This window comes from Dermacentor variabilis, unplaced genomic scaffold (genome assembly GCF_050947875.1).
Source record: "Dermacentor variabilis isolate Ectoservices unplaced genomic scaffold, ASM5094787v1 scaffold_14, whole genome shotgun sequence".
In the NCBI taxonomy this organism is placed as follows: domain Eukaryota; kingdom Metazoa; phylum Arthropoda; class Arachnida; order Ixodida; family Ixodidae; genus Dermacentor; species Dermacentor variabilis.
Genome location: NW_027460302.1, coordinates 14,525,298 through 14,543,287, shown reverse-complemented (window position 1 = coordinate 14,543,287; position 17,990 = coordinate 14,525,298). Strand labels below are relative to the sequence as shown.

At 45.6% G+C, this 17,990-nt stretch overlaps 1 protein-coding gene across 5 annotated transcripts in view; it reads left to right on the top strand.

Annotated features, from left to right (window-relative positions):
• The window catches only part of LOC142567694 (angio-associated migratory cell protein), a 130,742-nt gene that overhangs the window by 12,105 nt on the left and 100,647 nt on the right, over positions 1-17,990 (top strand). For 4 of the 5 annotated variants that reach the window (XM_075677865.1, XM_075677866.1, XM_075677867.1 and 1 more), the window contains one exon: positions 7,345-7,908. In XM_075677865.1, the coding sequence (XP_075533980.1) occupies positions 7,369-7,908 (540 nt within the window). In that variant the 5' untranslated portion in view covers positions 7,345-7,368. Of the gene's footprint in view, positions 1-4,419; positions 4,518-7,344; positions 7,909-17,990 lie in introns of all 5 variants that reach the window. The other variant, XM_075677864.1, reaches the window with a different exon arrangement.

Here is a 17,990-nt window from a genome sequence, read left to right as displayed (position 1 = left end):
CTCAGTGGCAAGCTACCGCCCGATAGCCCTCACAAGTTGCATGTGTAAGGTATTTGAAAAAATTATAAATCGGCGACTCATCCATTTCCTTGAACAGAACAAAATGCTTGATGCCTATCAGTGTGGTTTCCGAGAAGGGCTCTCCACAACCGATCATCTTGTACGTATTGAAGAAAATATCCGGGACGCATTTATACATAAACAGTTCTTCTTATCTATATTTCTCTATATGGAAAAGGCGTAGGACACAGCATGGCGATACGGGATCTTGTGAGACTTATCGGAAATGGGCATTCATGGTAATATGCTAAACGTAATAAAAAGCTACTGGTCGAATCGCACCTTTCTGGTAAAAGTTGGCAATGTGCTGTCACGTCCTTTTACACAAGAAACTGGTGTACCCCAGGGTGGCGTGCTCAGTTGCACACTCTTTATTGTTAAGATGACAACACTTCGTGCTTCCTTACCATCGGCCATTTTGTATTCCGTCTATGTGGACAACATTCAAATAGGTTTCAAATCCTGTAACCTCGCAGTGTGCGAGAGACAGGTACAGCATGGTTTGAACAAGGTGTCAGGGTGGGCAGAGAAAAATGGATTTAAAATCGATCCTCATAAGAGTTCTTGTGTTTTGTTTACAAGAAAAAGAGGCCTGGTTCCGGATCCTTGCTTAGAACTGTATGGACAACAGATACCTGTAAACAAAGAGCACAAATTTCTAGGTGTTATACTTGACAATAGACTCACATTCGTCCCATACATTAAACGTCTTAAAGAACAGTGTCTGAAAACAATGCACCTAATGAAACTTCTATCCCAGACTACGTGGGGTAGTGACAGGAAGTGCCTAATGAATCTCTATAAGAGCCTCATCCGGTCACGATTAGATTATGGTGCCATGGTATATAACTCTGCCGCCCCGAGCGCGCTAAAGATGCTAGACGCTGTTCACCATCTAGGTATCCGCTTAGCCACGGGCGCTTTCAGCACAAGCCTGATTGAAAGCTTATATGCCGAATCCAATGAATGGTCTCTCCACCTACAGAGATCATACATCAGCGTTACATATTTCCTTAAAGTACGCTCTAATCCTGAACATCCATGTTTTGATACCGTTACCGATATGACGTGCGGTACACTTTTCAGCAATCGTCCATCCATAAGACAGCCTTTTTCGCTGCGTGTGAAGGAGCTTAGCAATGAAATGCATGTCCCATTCCTCGAGCATCGCTTAATGCACATAATCAAGCTCTTACTTCCTTGGGAGTGGCAGGTGATACAATGTGACATATCCTTTATAAACGTTACAAAGCACGCTCCTGAGGCCGAAATCGGAATGCATTTCCTAGAACTTCAGTACAAACACTTTTGCGCAGAGTTCTACACAGACGCTTCGAAGTCAAATGCCGGGGTATCCTATGCGGCCGTCGGCCCATCCTTCTCGGAATCCGATTTACTGCATCTGGAAACAAGCATATTTACGGCCGAGGCCTACGCATTACTCTCTGCTGTGAAGCATATAAGAAGATCAAAACTTTCAAAAGCAGTGATCTGTACAGACTCTCTAAGCGTCGTGGAGGCCTTAATGTCACTCTACAAACATAAAAATTCCATATTCAATGAACTGTATTCGGTATTATGTAAAGCGTACTCATCTAACCAGAATATCATAATATGCTGGGTCCCTGGCCATAGGGGAATCGAAGGTAACGTTCTCGCGGACGAGATGGCCACGTCAATCAAATCGCAAGCTGTTAACCCTACTGCTGATGTGCCTGTCACAGATCTGAGGCCTTTCTTACGAAATAAACTGCGAAATCACTGGCAGTGCACGTGGGACGCGCAAACAAATAACCAACTGCACGTTATAAAGCCCCAGTTAGGTTTTTGGCCCTCCCCAACAAAATCTCGGCGAACAGATGTCCTATTCTGTCGCCTCAGAATAGGACACACATTTGGGACCCATCATATTCTACTTAATGGAAATGAACCTCCAACCTGTGGTAGACGCGGTGAGAGGCTGACCGTCCTCCATGTCCTCTTGGAGTGTCGGAAAGCCGAACCTGAAAGAAAGAAACATTTTCAGCTTGCATACCGTAATTACATCTCTCTACACCCGGCTATGTTTCTTGGTAAGGAACCGCTTTTTAACACCAAGGCAGTCCTCGACTTCTTAAAGGATGTAGTTCTACATGTTATAAGCCCATTAAATTCGTAGAGCATCCTTGCTCCAGAGAATGCCGCTGCGATAATTGTTTTGAATAGCACATGCATCCAGGCCCTTGTGCTTCAAGGGCTCCAAGGAGGTAGTAGTGCTCTTGCATTTCTTATAATCTGATATATTTTACCTATCGTATCATTCTTTTTACATGCATCTAAATGTTCATAGTACAAGTCATACGTCATCGCCATAATTTTATTATACAGATTTTACGCACTTTAGAGCGTATATTTTAAGGCCCCTTTACAGCCACGTCACACCAATTTCACAGTAGTCATAATTACACACCAAACTCATTACCCCAGACATGGCGCTCTTTGGCCATACCTGGCCCTTGCACCATAAAACCCCATACATCATCATCATCATTAATCTGTTTTATGAAGAAACGTAACGTGACTGATTTTACAATATTCAAATATTGGCTTACTCTGTAAATATAATGTCTCATCATAAAATGCTCAGAGTCATTCAATCACCTTGATTTGCTTTCAGTGGAGTTTCAAGCACCACCTATGTTTCACACATATGTATCGACAGTCGATCATAAATCGTGACTGAAGTGGATATTTGAAAACATTTGTTTATATATGCATCTTGTTTTTATTCGTATTTGAGAATGTTCCACTCTATTTGCAATGAGATTTAACTTTTTTTTTTTCAAAGTTACTCACTGTGCATTTTACTAACCCCACACTCCAGATTCTTTTTTTTTTAAGTAAAATAAATGATACTCCTTACTATTCAAACTGGATGAAGTAATTTTTTAGCATGCTTACTAGAGAGTGACAGCATGGGGTGACGTGTCAGCGTGTCTTGACGTAAAACAAAGTTCTGTGTCACTCAGGGAATTTTGCAAAGGCACTCAGGAAAAACCTGGAAAACTCAGGGAATTTGGAAATGCCAACTTGGTAGACACCCTGGTTAGTTTAGGCCATGTGTTTCTGCATTTAGATTTAAAAAACAAAACGGTTAATTTCTTTTCTTGGTAGATGGTTATAACTCCCTCTCTAAAATGTATGCCAGGTGCGTGTGTCTGCAAGAAGGCATCACTGCTCCCAACTCTTCTCTTGAGGCGCCAGCTTGTGTGATCTCCTCAGCAATGCTTGCATTCCTTCAACCATTTGCAGCTTTGCTCACTACTCCACTTGTTTCTTGAGACATTTGTCGAAATGTGTGCATAAAGTTGGAATCTGGCAGCAGATTGCCTATGCTGTCAGATGAAAGTTTGCTTGTGTGGCTTACATATGCGTATTCACTTCAATTCAATGCTTTATTTTTCACTTTTTTGAAAAAAAGGTCACTATTGTAAAGGTTAGGGCAATAGCATGCTTTAAGTATATCCGGGGATGTCATTTATGCAAGTGGTATTACTGCTTTGTGTTGTTATTTCTTCTCCATCCTTGTCTTTTCGCACTACCCTCAATTTACCATGGATTACTGCCCCATTCATTAGTTCATTTCATTTGCTTTGTGTGGGGAAGAAGTATGCACGAAATGTTAAGATCTTGTGTAGAATGTTACAAAACATGTGGAGCAGCACCACTTTGATTGGAAGTCCGCTAGATTGGAAAATCCATTTATGAACTATAGAATTTACGTTGTGCCTTTCATGCTGGCCTGTAATATTTAAGCAGGGATGTCCTTACAAAAATAATGTGTTTGTTTACGACTGTCAAAACTATTCAGGACGCAAAAATGAGTGGAGTTCGAGAATGTCTCATAGCAAAAACAGGCAGTTTCTTAAGTGAGGCTTTCTTTTCAAAACACGTTGTTGGGCTAGTTGGTGCATTGTATTAAGAAAAAAACCAGCGAAAGGAAGACGCACTCAGGAAACATACAAGGAGACAGGAAAGAGGCTCTTCCTTCAACTTTCCCACTGCTGTGTGGCACACTGCTTGAGGGGGGGGGGGAGTGGTGAGGGTGGTGCTGCAGAGATAAAAGGCACCACAAGGAACTCCTGTGGACCTTTACACCACTTCAAATGTGCACAGTGCCCTCTGTAGCTCCCTGGTCGTCGCCACATTAGCCTCTTGACAGCTGTAATTATCCGTGACCCCCAGCAAAAGCACTGCAGAAATTGCAGAAGGAAGCTAAATAGAATGGTAGAGAGGAGGGGGAGAGGAGGCAGAGAATGGTATAGAATTGACACAGTCATGAAACGAGTGAATAACAGGCTTGCCACTCTTCACTTGCAGTTTCCCTATAAGGGGTGGAAAAAACAACATGAGTAGGTAAGGAAATGCTACTGCTACGGACATCACAGTGGTTGCAGGCAAATGGGATAAAGTTCAAGGTAGGGTATGGTACTTCTCTATTACTGAAAAATAAACACCATGCAAATTTGTCAAGCAGACAACTTACGTGTGGCATGTAGAAGCAGAGCAGCATTAAAGCACACTGTGGGCTCTAGGTGACACTAAGGAAATGTTCATACATCATAACAATTCTGTACTTGCTGCAGTAGCTTTGCGGCTATGGCATTGCTCGAGGTCACGGGTTTGATTCCGATTGTGGCAGCTGCTGCACTTTGATGGGGGAGGAATAAAAAAAATGTTTGCGCACTTAGATTTAGGGACACGTTAAAGAACACCACAGTGTCAAAATTAATCCAGAGTGCGCCACTGTGCTGTGTCTCATGATGCAACTGTGATCATGTCAAGTACAGCCTCATAGTTCAATTAAAGTTTACTACTTCTGCCATGATGCGATGTATCATGCGAGGCAATGAATATGCTCAATGTTCTCAGAGGTTATGAAGTATGGTGCACTAACACACCTCAAGCAAACACCTCTCCCCGTGTGTTCTGTATATTACGCAGACAAACAGCAGTAGTGAACGCAAGGTAACAACATCAACTCACAATTCTTGTGTTGGACTAAATGTTGAAGAAATTAAACATTTGCCGTCAGCATTACCGCTACTTATCGTGAATCAAAGCAAACATCACAAAACGCTTTGCTTATATAAGATTCCCACAGTGCGGGAAATCCGAATATTTTTTTCTATTTTTTTTTTTTTTTCATCAAAGTTATTAGATACTGGCTGCTTCGTGATGATCCTCTTGGATGCATGGCAAAAGGTTTGAAAGGCATCACAGCTGAGGCTATGATGATGAGTCCTGTGGATGCATGCATGCTGAAAGTGCAGCTCCCAATAAAGGTTGCAAAGTTCTTGTGCATCAGTTAGCTCACACATGTGTTCATCTTGCACTTGCACATCCATGTATGTCGTGTGCATGTATATGCTGGGTTAAAATGTGCCTCTAAACTCAATGCATATATCAAATAATTGTAAACATTGCTATGGAATAAAGTTATGAAATGTTGCTTCCCTTTGCTTACAGATTGTTCATTTTTGCAATTAGGGATGTAGCAGTTTGGCCGCATAGTATTATTTGTTTCAGTGTTTCAATGTTGATTTTTATGGTTGCATCATGCATTGCAGTCAGGTAATGGCATGCAACCACCACAGAAAATGATGGGAAGTGTGCAGTCTTTTCTGCTGTGGATTCAGCTTGTGGCTCTGCAAGTTTTATTTCACTTCCCATTTCCTCAGTAGCTCAAGCTATTGCCATCACTGCACAGAATTTCATGTCTGTTTTGATTTCATAGCTTCTTCACAAAGGTGTGGTGTTACCCGCATGGAACTTGACCATTAGTTAATGAGCAGACCTATTTACTAGGAAAAACGTCTTTGCAAATGTGGGGTGGTTTGCAACATGGGCAGTGTTTTTAGTGATGAATTTGCATTGTTGGTTCATTGCAATAGCGCATGTCGCGACAGGTTAAAAGCTTGTGGGTTGTCTTTTATGTTTATGTGGTGATAAATGTTTCGTGGAAGGTACATTCTGACTTCATGCATGAACAAACGCTGCTTTAGTTGTGCGGTGCAGTTTTGTCAGCAAGCACAGCCACAGTTGTATCAAGCACTGAGCTATGTGCTCAACTGAACTAGCACTTATGAGCGTTAGTTCCTTGTTGGTTGAAGCACCGTTGAAGACATAGGTGCTAGTGCCGTACTTTCATTTAGGGTAAGCGTTAGAAATTTCATGAATGCTGCTTAGTTGGTAGCATTCGTTTTAGCTTCCCGCTTGCTTTGGACTACTTTGCTGTAGTGTTGCTGGCTCACAGCCAGTTGGGCAGGTACAACAGTAGTGTGGCAGTTTGTTGCTTCAGTGACCTCAAACATGCTAAAGGTGTAAGGGTAATAAGTTGCGCCTGTTGGTTTTTGTTTAAATGCATATTTACTAGTGCAAAAAAACTGGCACAGGCTAAAGACATAAGGACGAGTGTCTGTCCCTTTCACCAAGCCCTGAACCATCCATCGAGTTTGGTGAAATAACATAGTCCACAGGTAGTATAAGCTGCTCTTAACATCTCGGCCAAATTTCGCTGTCGTACGCAGTTCGTGGAGCTCGAAAGTGGAGCGCAGAGTCGCATTTCTCTCAAACGCTCTCTTTTCAAACAGAAGTCTGCTCCTCACTCTCTTCTGGACGCTTTATTTTGTAATAAAGCGGATTCCTATGTGCAGGTTCTGTTGGTATCTGTAGTCGGCTACGCAGCGTAGATACTGCGGCCGCTGCTGGATGCTGCCATGAGTCCTCTGGTTAAGTGCACTGTGGCTCACTGAGGACAACCGCATTTGGCTTACGTTCAGCACAATTTAGACACTAAAATCGGAAGTTGTGGCGTCTACGTTAACATCCACAATGCAATTTGAACTGAGCGCCACGGTGGCATTTAGAAGGTGGAGTGTTGTGGGCATGCCTCACTCCGCCGTAGCCTTCGCATTGCAAGGCATTGAAGAAAGAGCAGGAGCATAGCATAGGCTGTGTTTGATTGCCAGCAAGTCCGCTTCTGCTGAAGGCATTGAAGTACTTTTTGCAGCAAATTATTTCTGAAAAAGCCTACCTTCACTTCAAATGCCTTTCTCCACTTCGATAAAAAGTAGTTCAGGGCTCCTTTAAGTCTAACCTGTGTCAGTATTTTGCTCAAGTAAACATGCATTTCAACAGATGCTATATCATGTGTGTGTGTGTGTGTGTGTGTGTGTGTGCGTGTGTGTGTGTGAGAGAGAGAGAGAGAAAGAGACTGCCACAGCATGTATGCCTGCATTGCAGGACGACAAGGTGGCGTTGAGGCGGATGCGCTGTGACACACCGCCTAGGATGGAGGACGTCAATGACCACGACAGCAGTGACGATGATGCACCGGCTGACATGGATGACATTGAAATTGTGGAAGTGTATGACGAAGTCGCCAGTGACCTCAGTGATGAGGAAGAAGATGCTGGCCTGCAGGGTGAAGAGCCACCGCTTGATAACGCCGCAGTCTCCTTCAATGCCCACCAGGGGTCAGCCTTTGTGTGCGCTGTGTCAGGTGACAGTCAGTACATTGTGACGGGGGGCGAAGACGACCGTGGCTGTGTCTGGCATCTGGACACAGGCGAACTGGTGTTTGAGTGTGCCGGTCATGCTGACTCGGTGACGGGTGCCGCCTTCAACCACGACTCGACACTAGTGGCCACAGCTGACATGGGCGGTGCAGTGCGCGTCTGGTCTGTCGAGAGCCACCAGCAGCAGTGGGACTTTGATGTTGGCACAGACCTCAACTGGATTGATTGGCACCACCAGGCTAACGTTCTGCTTGCCGGAACGGTGGATGGCACGGTCTGGATGTGGCAGGTGGGTTCCTCCAGCTGGCCAATTGTTTGTATATGTTTGTAGCACACCACCAGTGTGCCCACATACTGGTCAATCAGTGCCCACTGACAAGTAAACGCTAAAGGTTAATGCTAAGTCAGTTTAGCCTAGAGTCATATGCGAAGAAACTGTAAGGCTACGCTTGCCTTTCTTGCAATGAAACCTCCGTGCCACTTTCTCACAGATTCCAGATTATCTCCTCATATTTGGTGCAAGAAAAGTCAGTTTTCGAAATTGCAGCAATGGCCTAGAGATGGAGGTAAAGCACCTGCCTCATATATGGTATGTACTGGGCTCAAATCATGGTTCCATTGAAAACGCACTGGTTTTTCTGGGGGTAGAGATGTCCCTTAGCCTGGTGCTTGGCTACTTGTGGGGGTTCACATCTCAAAAAGGGGCCTTATACATATTTCTAAGCATGGTTTCTGGGTACCCCTTGTTCATACATAGTTAGGCAGGGTGTCTAGCAACCGGCAAAACCGGGAATACTCAGGGATTTTGAGTATAGAAAAACTCGGGGAAAACTCAGGTAATTTGGGCTTCTATCAGGGAAATTAGCTGTAATTTTATTGAAAGGGAACCCGAAGTCGTGATAACGCTGTCCCGACTAACAGAGAGGAATCGTAACAAATTGTCTTTGACGCCGCGTAGTCGGCTGGAGGAGTTGCCAGAGTACAGTCAACGAGCGATTTTCCCAATGCCGGATAATTCAGACGGCTTCGCGGCTCCACTATGTACCCCATAGGGTCAATGTATAAGAATGTGCGAACTTTCGTACGCAAGAACCCTTTGTCGTCCGATTTTCCGGACTTTTTGCCATGACCGCAGGTCCGAAATGACATTAATAAAAGCCACAACCGCCGCCATTTTGATAGCCTCGCCGCCTCGAACCGGCATGCTCGCACGCAGGTCCGCTGGCAGCCGTAGCCATCACCGCGGCAGTCCTAGGCCTAGCTGCTTCGAGGTTCGGCATCAAGCGTCTTGCGTTCTGTACTGTGTTTTTCATTGAAAGAATTTGCCGCTGTCAGCAATGGCGCCGGCACCGCCTTTGTGGTCATCGCAATAGGCTTCGAAGTTCTGAAAGAACAGCGCGTTGCATATTGCCGGTTTCCGAAAGTCAGCTTCACGTCATTACAGTAATATTACGCTGTGAAGCATAACAAGTGTGGGAAGGGGTAACTGTCACAGGACTCTGTATGTATTCCTTAATTATACATGCGTGCACCCTCCATCTTCTCACAGTACGAGCACCGATATGCCTTATAAGTGTACTGGCAGGCCTTCAGGGCTTTTTCGGTCGTGCCTGTGGCGATTTGAGCCCTTAAAGGGACCCTGAAACGATTGTGACGATTTTCCACAAGCGTACTGAGTCGTTAGAGTAGATCCTTCTGATCATTAATTGACACATCTAAGTGCTCCGCATAAAGCCTATAATTTATTACAAGGTTTTAAAAATTCATGTTGCTGCCGATCGCAGCACACTGCTCGGCAGAATTTTAAGCCGCCCCTACCCATATTGTCATGTGGTAGTGATGTTAAAGAACAGTAGCAATACTGTGAAAGACAGGCTACACTTAAAGCACAACGATAGCGGCGAACAGAGTCGGTGATCGTCGAAAATATGATCAATGGGTCAAGCGCGTCGGCTTTTATGCATCAATCGTCGAAGGTTCCAGACTAATCGCTGGGACCCGCGTGTCGTCCACAAAGTTCTACACTATCCATGTCCCGCATACATGCAATCAGATTACACAAGGTTCGGTGACCAACAGTGGATGGAACCATCGATAACATTCCAGAAACTTCCTATACATGCAGGCGCGTCCTGCGCTGCATGATAACATTCTTAAGCGGTGAAACATGGTCACCCCACAAAGATAAACATGTACGCGTGTCAATACCCCCCCTCTTAAAGGGACACTAAAGGTTACTATTAAGTCAACGTGGACTGTTGAAATACCATCACAGAAACCTCGAAACGCTTGTTTCGTGCGAAGAAGAGACTTGCTTTAAGAGAAAATGCATTCTGAAGCGTCCGCGTACCTCTAGCGCAGTTCAAATCGCCCGCCCTCCGATCGAGGAGTACTGACATCATGGTCTCATAGTGACGTTGCGCCATCGGTGAGTAGAACGGCGTCCGCAGACGGCGCTACGGCTTTTCTGCGCAAAACGCGAACACGCGGCCAGAAACAGAGCCAAGACAGAGCCGACAACAGAGCGAAAGCGGGAGTATGGTGGCTAGCGGAAGGAGAAACGAATTACGTCCCACATTACGTCCCACGGCACACGGAGAGTCCGTTTTCGTTAAACTATAGGCTGCGGCAAGCTCGCAGCGTGGTCGGCGTGGTCTATGAGAAGCGACGAGCCTTTTCGCACTCGCAACAGGGCATAAAAATGTGCGAATCGACGCAAAACTCGGCCTAGAATCGTGCTTCGCCACAGCCAGGGCTCAATACGACCCAAGCTGGCACGACCCAGATGTCGTTTCCCGCACCGCCACCAGGCGCCGCTACTATACCTCAAACTCCAGCGCAAGACGCCCATAAGCTGGTACTTCATTCTATGACGCTAACTTCGACGCTCGTCGCAATGGACCCTGACACCGACAGATTGGCTCGCGATGGTGGGCTCAACTTCAGCGATTTGAGCACCGACGAGCGCGACCTGCTGCTGCTGCTGCTGCTGCTGCTGCTGCTGCACTGCCGGCGTCGTTGCGTACTACGACGGCGGCCTCGAGACACCGGCTCTCCGGAGCGGGAAAGCAACGAGGGCTTCCCACGACATCACGTGGACGTGGCATTCTCGCTGCTTGTTCCAAATGAAAGTTTCGCAAGCCAGCAGAACCCTCACCGCACGACGCGATAACGAAAATACTGAAACTCCAAAGCGTGCGCGGCGCAGAGTCGAGCGAAAACGAAACCTTTCGAACACCCATATTACTGAAGGGCAACGTCAAAATGTCATTTTTTCTTAGAATCGAATAGACGTAGACAAGTAGCATTTTTTTCCGTCTTATAATCGAATGAAATGATATTTTTAATACGAGTAGTTGAGTATTAGTAACACAAATTATGAGGAGTCCTTTCGTCATCCGGCTAGTACCAGAATGTCGCTGGGGGGTCTCAAATCGTGTCATGCATTTACCTCAATTTCTCGGTTACTAAAGCTCTGTTCGCGATTATATTGACGCCTTAGACGTTCTAGAACATTGCTCTACCACTTTAACTTGAGTTTCTGGTAACCTTTAGTGTCCCTTTAAAGAGCATCGACCCGATGCTGCAAACAAACGAAAGTAATAAACAAAAACACCCGTAGCAAAGAAACAACAAACAGGAAGTTCGTCAGCATGCATAAAAGCGCTTCAGACGCACCACGTGGACCACTTCGGATCGTGCCCGGCGCCGCCGTGAATGCGAAATGCCGTCTGGCACAACCTCGTAGTCCAGTTCGCCAACACGTCGGATGATCTTGTAGGCTCCGAAATAGTGTCGCAATAGTTTCTCACAGAGTCCTCGTTGACGTATTGGGGTCCAAACCGAAACACGGTCACCGGGCTGGTACTCGACGAAGCGTCGTCGGAGGTTGTAGTGTCGGCTGTCGGTACGCTGCTGGTTCTTGATCCATAGGCGGGTGAGCTGTCGGGCTTCTTCGGCGCGCTGGAGATAGGTAGTGACGTCAACATTCTCTTCGTCAGTGGCGTGCCGCAGCATGGCGTCAAGCGTCGTAGTCGAGTTCCTGCTATAAACCAGCTTAAACGATGTGTTCTGTGTTGTTTCTTGCACCGCCGTGTTGTAAGCAAAGGTTACGTAGGGCAGGACCGCATCCCATGTCTTGTGCTCAACGTCGACGTACGTTGCTAGCATGTCGGCGAGGGCTTTGTTCAGGCATTCCATGAGACTATTCGTCTGCGGGTAGTAAGCAGTTATCCTCCTGTGGCTTGTCGTCTGGCTGTATTGCAGAATGGCTTGTGTAAGCTCTGCTGTAAAGGCCGTTCCTCTGTCGATGATGAGGACTTCTGGGGCACCATGTCGTAGCAGGATATTTTCGACGCAAAATTTCGCCACTTCGGCTGTGCTTCCTTTCGGTAGAGCTTTAGTTTCAGCGAAGCGGGGGAGTCTGTCGCCACGATGATACACTTATTTCCGGATGTTGACGTCGGAAACGGTCCCAACAAATCCATCTCGATCTGCTGAAATGGTCGGCAGGTAGGTTCGATCGAGTGCAGTTAATCCCGCTGGCCTTGTCGGTGCTGTCTTGCGTCGCTGACAGTCTCGACATGTCTTGACGTAACGGGCGACATCGGCGGTTAGGTGCAGCAAGTAATACCTTTCTTGTATCCTCGATAGCATCCGGGAGAAACCGAGGTGCCCAGCGGTTGGATTGTCAGGCAGGGCATAGAGTACTTCTGGACGCAGCGCTAACGGAACAACAAGAAAGTAGTTGGTGCGGACTGGTGAGAAGTTCTTCTTCACGAGCAAGTTGTTTCATAGCGTGAACGAAGACAATCCGCGCTTAAATGCGACAACTTCGGTGTTCCCTTCCAAATACTCTACAAGGCCTTTTAGCTCCGGGTCTGCTCGTTGCTGTTTAGTGAAATCTTCCGCGCTTATTATTCCAAGGAAGGCGTCGTCGTCCTCGTCGTCTTGCGGCGGGGGATCGATGGGGGCCGTCCTGAAGGGTCCTTTAAGTTAGCTAGCCAACACAACGCGTGATGGTCGCTGACAACTTTGAATGGCCTGCCATATAGGTAAGGGCGGAATTTTGCTGTAGCCCAAATGATGGTGAGGCATTCCTTTTCGGTCGTAGAGGAATGGCCTTTCGCTTTTGACAGTGACCGGCTAGCATAAGATATCACCTGTTCAAGTCCGTCTTTCCTCTGGACTAGAACCGCACCGAGGCCTAGGCTACTGGCGTCAGTTTGGATTTCGGTATCAGCGTCCTCGTCGAAGTGTGCAAGTACTGGCGGCGACTGCATCCGTCGTTTGAGTTCTTGAAATGCGTCGACCTGCGGCGTTTACCACTTGAACTCGGCATCACATTTGGTTAGATGTGTTAGTGGTTCTGCGATGCTTGAAAAATCCTTGACAAAGCGCCTATAGTAGGCACACATGCCAAGGAATCTATGCACTGCCTTCTTGTCGATGGGCTGCGGGAACTTTGCGATGGCAGCTGTCTTCTGTGGATCGGGGCGGACTCCAGATTTGCTGATGACGTGACCTAAAAACAGAATCTCATCATAAGCGAAGCGACACTTTTCTGCCTTCAGAGTAAGCCCTGATGACTTGATGGCCTCTAGTACTGCCGCAAGCCGTTTAAGGTGATCATCGAAATTTCCGGCGAAGACGACAGCGTCATCCAAGTAAACAAGACAGGTCTGCCACTTCAATCCTGCTAGAACCGTGTCCATCACGTGCTGGAACGTTTCAGGCACCGAGCACAGTTCAAATGGCATAACCTAGAACTCATAGAGGCCATCCGGCATGATGAAAGCGGTCTTTTCGCGATCCCTTTCGGCGACTTCTATTTGCCAGTAGCCAGACTTGAGGGCCATCGATGAGAAGTATTTAGCGTAGAACAGAGTCGGCGATCGTCGAAAATCTGATCAATGGGTCAAGCGCGTCGGCTTTTATGCATCAATCATAGAATGTTCCAGACTAATTGCTGGGACCCGCGTGTCTTCCACAAAGTTCTACACTATTTGAGTCCCGCATACATGCAATCAGATTACACAAGGTTCGGCGACTGACAGTGGATAGAACCATCGGTAACATTCCAGAAACTTCCTATACATGCAGGTGTGTCCTGCGCTGCATGATAACATTTTTAAGTGGTGAAACGTGCTCACCTGTGAAAGATAAACATGTACACGTGTCAATATGACCGAAATCACCCATATGACGTCAGTGGGGCGAGCTATCCGATTGGCCGACCAGGGCGCGTCGTCGATAATTTTTCCAACTTTATGGTCAACAAATGATGTTCGTAATAGTTGGAATGTTAGTTTATTTGTTTTTATAAAATGAAAGTAACATAAAGCACAAGAGCAATTTTTCAGTACACTTAAGCACATCCGGCACAGAGCAAGTGTCGTCTGCTTGCGTTACGACGTGCTCCGTCTTTGACGAGAGCTCCGCCATCAGTGTCGGTTTGTCTTTTCGCGAGCGCTGTGATTCGACTTTGTGTTGTTGTGGACTGCAAACGTATCGACTGGCAATCGGTCAAGCTGCGACAGCGTACTCAACGACACTTCAACGACAATGTTGAAGTGCGCTGGGTATGTGCCGCTTTTCAATGAATGCCTTCAACACCAACGTTTAACGAGTTGCACCACAAATGCTCTGGGTATGTGCCACTCTTCAACGAACCTCTTGCTAGCTTCAGTCACTGAGTATGTAGCAGTTAGTGTGTGGCAAGTGAGGGACCAATTTGCAGCATTTGCAGGCACCGTCATGCCCCGCTTCTTGTCTTAGGATCTAGCGCTGTCTTTTTGGCATGCCACTAGGTGGCGCACTGTGTCCAGAAAGAAGTGCGAAAGAGTAGCCTGGTACACGCATCATACATAAAAAATTTTTGTTATGGAAATACATTGTGTCACTATATTAATTCAACGCATTACTGTTGACAGTCATCGTGAGATGGGTTCCGCCTATTTTTTCTAATTACCAAAGCTTAATGTGAATATCAAATGGGCTCGTTTTAAAGGTGTGGAGGTGATCAAGTTTTACAGCGAAGCTGTTAGCCTCTCGTTGGTCGCCATTTTGTGTGTCGTCGTCAGTGGTCGAAAATGGTCTTGTCGAGGAGGTAGTGTAAATACCGAAACAACCCGGGGCAGAGGTGAAGCAGGCTTCAAACACTCAACAAACTGAAGTGAAAAGCGCATACATTCTTTGGAATGCATACAACATACAGGACAGGATTCGTTTCAATAAAGAACAAGCGCAAAACACGCACCCGAACCACATAATTGATGATAAGGCACTCCTATAACAATGCAAAGCATGTAGCACTCCCCGCATACGTTTTCCTGTAAAGAGTGCTTTATGCAAGCCATCATGGTGACAGCAGCTTGCAAAATGGGGAGTGATTTCACTAGCCTTTCTTGTATAAAAGAACCAGCCTAGCAACTGATTTAATTATTTTTGCACCACCACCATGGGTAGGCAACGCATAATTAGGACTCCCGAGGAGCAGCGTTTGTACGAGGAGCAGCAAGGGGAAAAAGAAACGCCAATGCAGCCAGCGGCGCTGTGGTGTCAAAATTACCATTACGCTAAATTACCGTTAATGTCATTACTCTAAAGCATTGCATTCCCCCCTTAGCAGGTGTAGTGGTGGTTTCTTTTGTCTCTGTTCCCAAAATGAACGAACACTAACCCGATTAACCCGATTAACTAACCCGTTTGACATGTGGTGTTACCATTCCTGAGCATGCGCAGATGAGTTTTGTGTCTTCTTTCTTTTTTCGCCTCAGTGCCCCCTTCGGTTGATAGTCGGCGTTTGTGTTGTCCACTTCTCTACTCTTGTGTCCTGTCTGCACGCCTCACTTCTATTTTGCATAATGAATCCTTACCGACTAGCTCAGCTTTCTGTCGTTCTAAACTAACCCACCCAACTTTCAGGACTGCTGCATTTTATAGACAGTTTTTACATAACCTCTAAACAGATTGTCTAAGCAACTGCCATGGTTACACGCTCACAGCTGCATCTTTGTGACTATATCTCACCAGTAAAAAACCTCAGCAGCTATCTTCCTATTGTTCGCTCCATTTACATCTGGATTTTATTGCTTTAGCAGCTATCTACTCCAATCCTCAGATGTACAGTTCCTGCAAAACTCGACCATCTCAGGTTATAAATTTTGATTTATAGCAAGAGATGTGCGAGACAGGCTGAGCTGTGCCAAGCATTGCACATTGTGACACATGGTCTCGTACAACTGAATGAATGTTTACAAAACTGCCATCACTTCCTGCCAACTTGTCTTCACAAGTCGCCAACTTGACCCTATGCCTTATGCCCCTTACTGGGCCTTCAAGCATGATGTTACAAGGAACTGTATTGTTACAGGGATATCCCAATACTTAGCTTAGAAGACATTGTTGGTTGAATGACATCTCGTCATATCAGAATGTAAATTGACTGAAGGAAGGGGACACTGACCAAAGTGGAGTTGTCAAAGCGAGTTTGTGACCAGTGCATTTTGGTCGGCATCCAGCTTTTTTTTCCGTTAACACATACCTAGTTCATAATTGCTTAAAGCACCAAAATGCTTTCGATTTATTTATTTATTTATTTATTTATTTATTTATTCATTCATTCATATCCTAAAGGCCCATTCAGGCATTACATAGGGGGGGGGAGGGAAGCCAGTTACAATTACAAACGTGTAAAAAAGAACATTGGTAAGATACAGTGACATAATTATATACATAAAGAATAACATACGCAAGTAAGCACTCAACACAGAAATTTAGGAAAACCTTCAACTTGTTAACAAAAACATCATGGTTAATGGCAGATACAATGTCCCTCAGTAGTTTATTCCAACGATATATTGCCAAAAGTAATGGTGAATGATGGTACAGATTAGTGCGACCAAAAAGGGGTTGCACTTTAAATGGGTGACCGAAACGCTGCAATATACTATGAGCTGCATTGATGTAAGATTCGCGGAACGGGGATCTACTATGATAAAGCGCTTAAAAATGTGATAACAATGTTGTTAGTCGGCGGTTTTGAAGAGAGGGCAATGAAAGTGATTCCTTGATATCCGTAACACTGCAGTTTCGCGAGTATTTCTTTGTGATATATCTTGCTGCTTTATTTTGTATTGCTTCGAGCTGATCGATCAGATAGGTTTCATGCAGATTCCAAATAATGAATGTGTACTCTACCTTTGAACGAACAAGCGTAGTGTATGCTAATAACTTGATCGACTCGTCAATGACATTTGTGTCTTTGTTTCCGGTGTGCCTGCTCCACTTCAGGAACTTTGATGTGACAAGAACTTGAAAAAGGGTTTGTTTCATCCATCCTTTCCACGTGCCTTTGTCATGAGACCATCGTCTAGATTGAAAAGCACATCCCCAATGCCGGGTGCCCAGCACTCATGCCCCAGCTGCAATGTGCATATTGAGCACAAATCATGCAAGTGGCAACATGGGGAGGAAAACAAGTTGGGGTGGGCGCTGACTTCCAAGTGACAATTTATTAGTAGGAATGCAATATTTATACATTCATATACATGGTTAGGGAAAAGTGTGGATCTGTCAGTAAGGCATTGGTGGTGCAATCTAATTAAAGATGGCAAGTTGGGCCAGTTAGTCGGGATTCATTGCAAGGTTCATAACAGCCCAATGCAAGGTACGAAAAAAAAGGAAGGTAAAAACGACGTCAGCGCTGTGTCTTCGTTTTTACCTTTCTTTTGTCCGTGTCTTGTATTGCGCTGTTACGAACCTTACAATGCAATCTAATAAATAAATGAGATTCTTGTAAAAAGAACATATATGCAGCAGGAGACAGCGGTTGTTCAGGGTCTTTTGTGAGGTCTTTTATTAAACTGCTTCATGTAATCTTACCCGCTGTGGTGGCTTAGCAGCTGTGGCTTGTGCTGTTAAGCACGAGGTCGTCAGTTTGTTTCCTAGCCGCACAGGCCGCATTTCTACGGGGGTGAAATACAAAAACACTCATGTACTTGGATTTAGGTGCAACTTAAAGGGGTCCTGAACCACTTTTCTCTCAAGCCTGAAAAGCACCTTCGGACAAGTCTTGTACCTCCCAGGAATATATGATCGAAATAGTTTTTTTAAAAAGGCCTAGCATGAGTGTAGATATCACGGTAGGAATATTTATCTCTCTCTTTCCTCCTCAGCATCCTCCGTTCCGACGGAGGGAGGCGGGGTCTATGGTGATGCCTCGCCGAAGGCATTACATCACCAGGCTTCAATGTTGTGTTTCTTCTTTCGCTGCTACTTTTCAAGCAAATTAATGGGTGCTGGGTGCTGTTGGCAACATGGTATTTCCGGTCGCCTGCTTTTCAATGTGCGCGGCTGTGCAACTGTGCA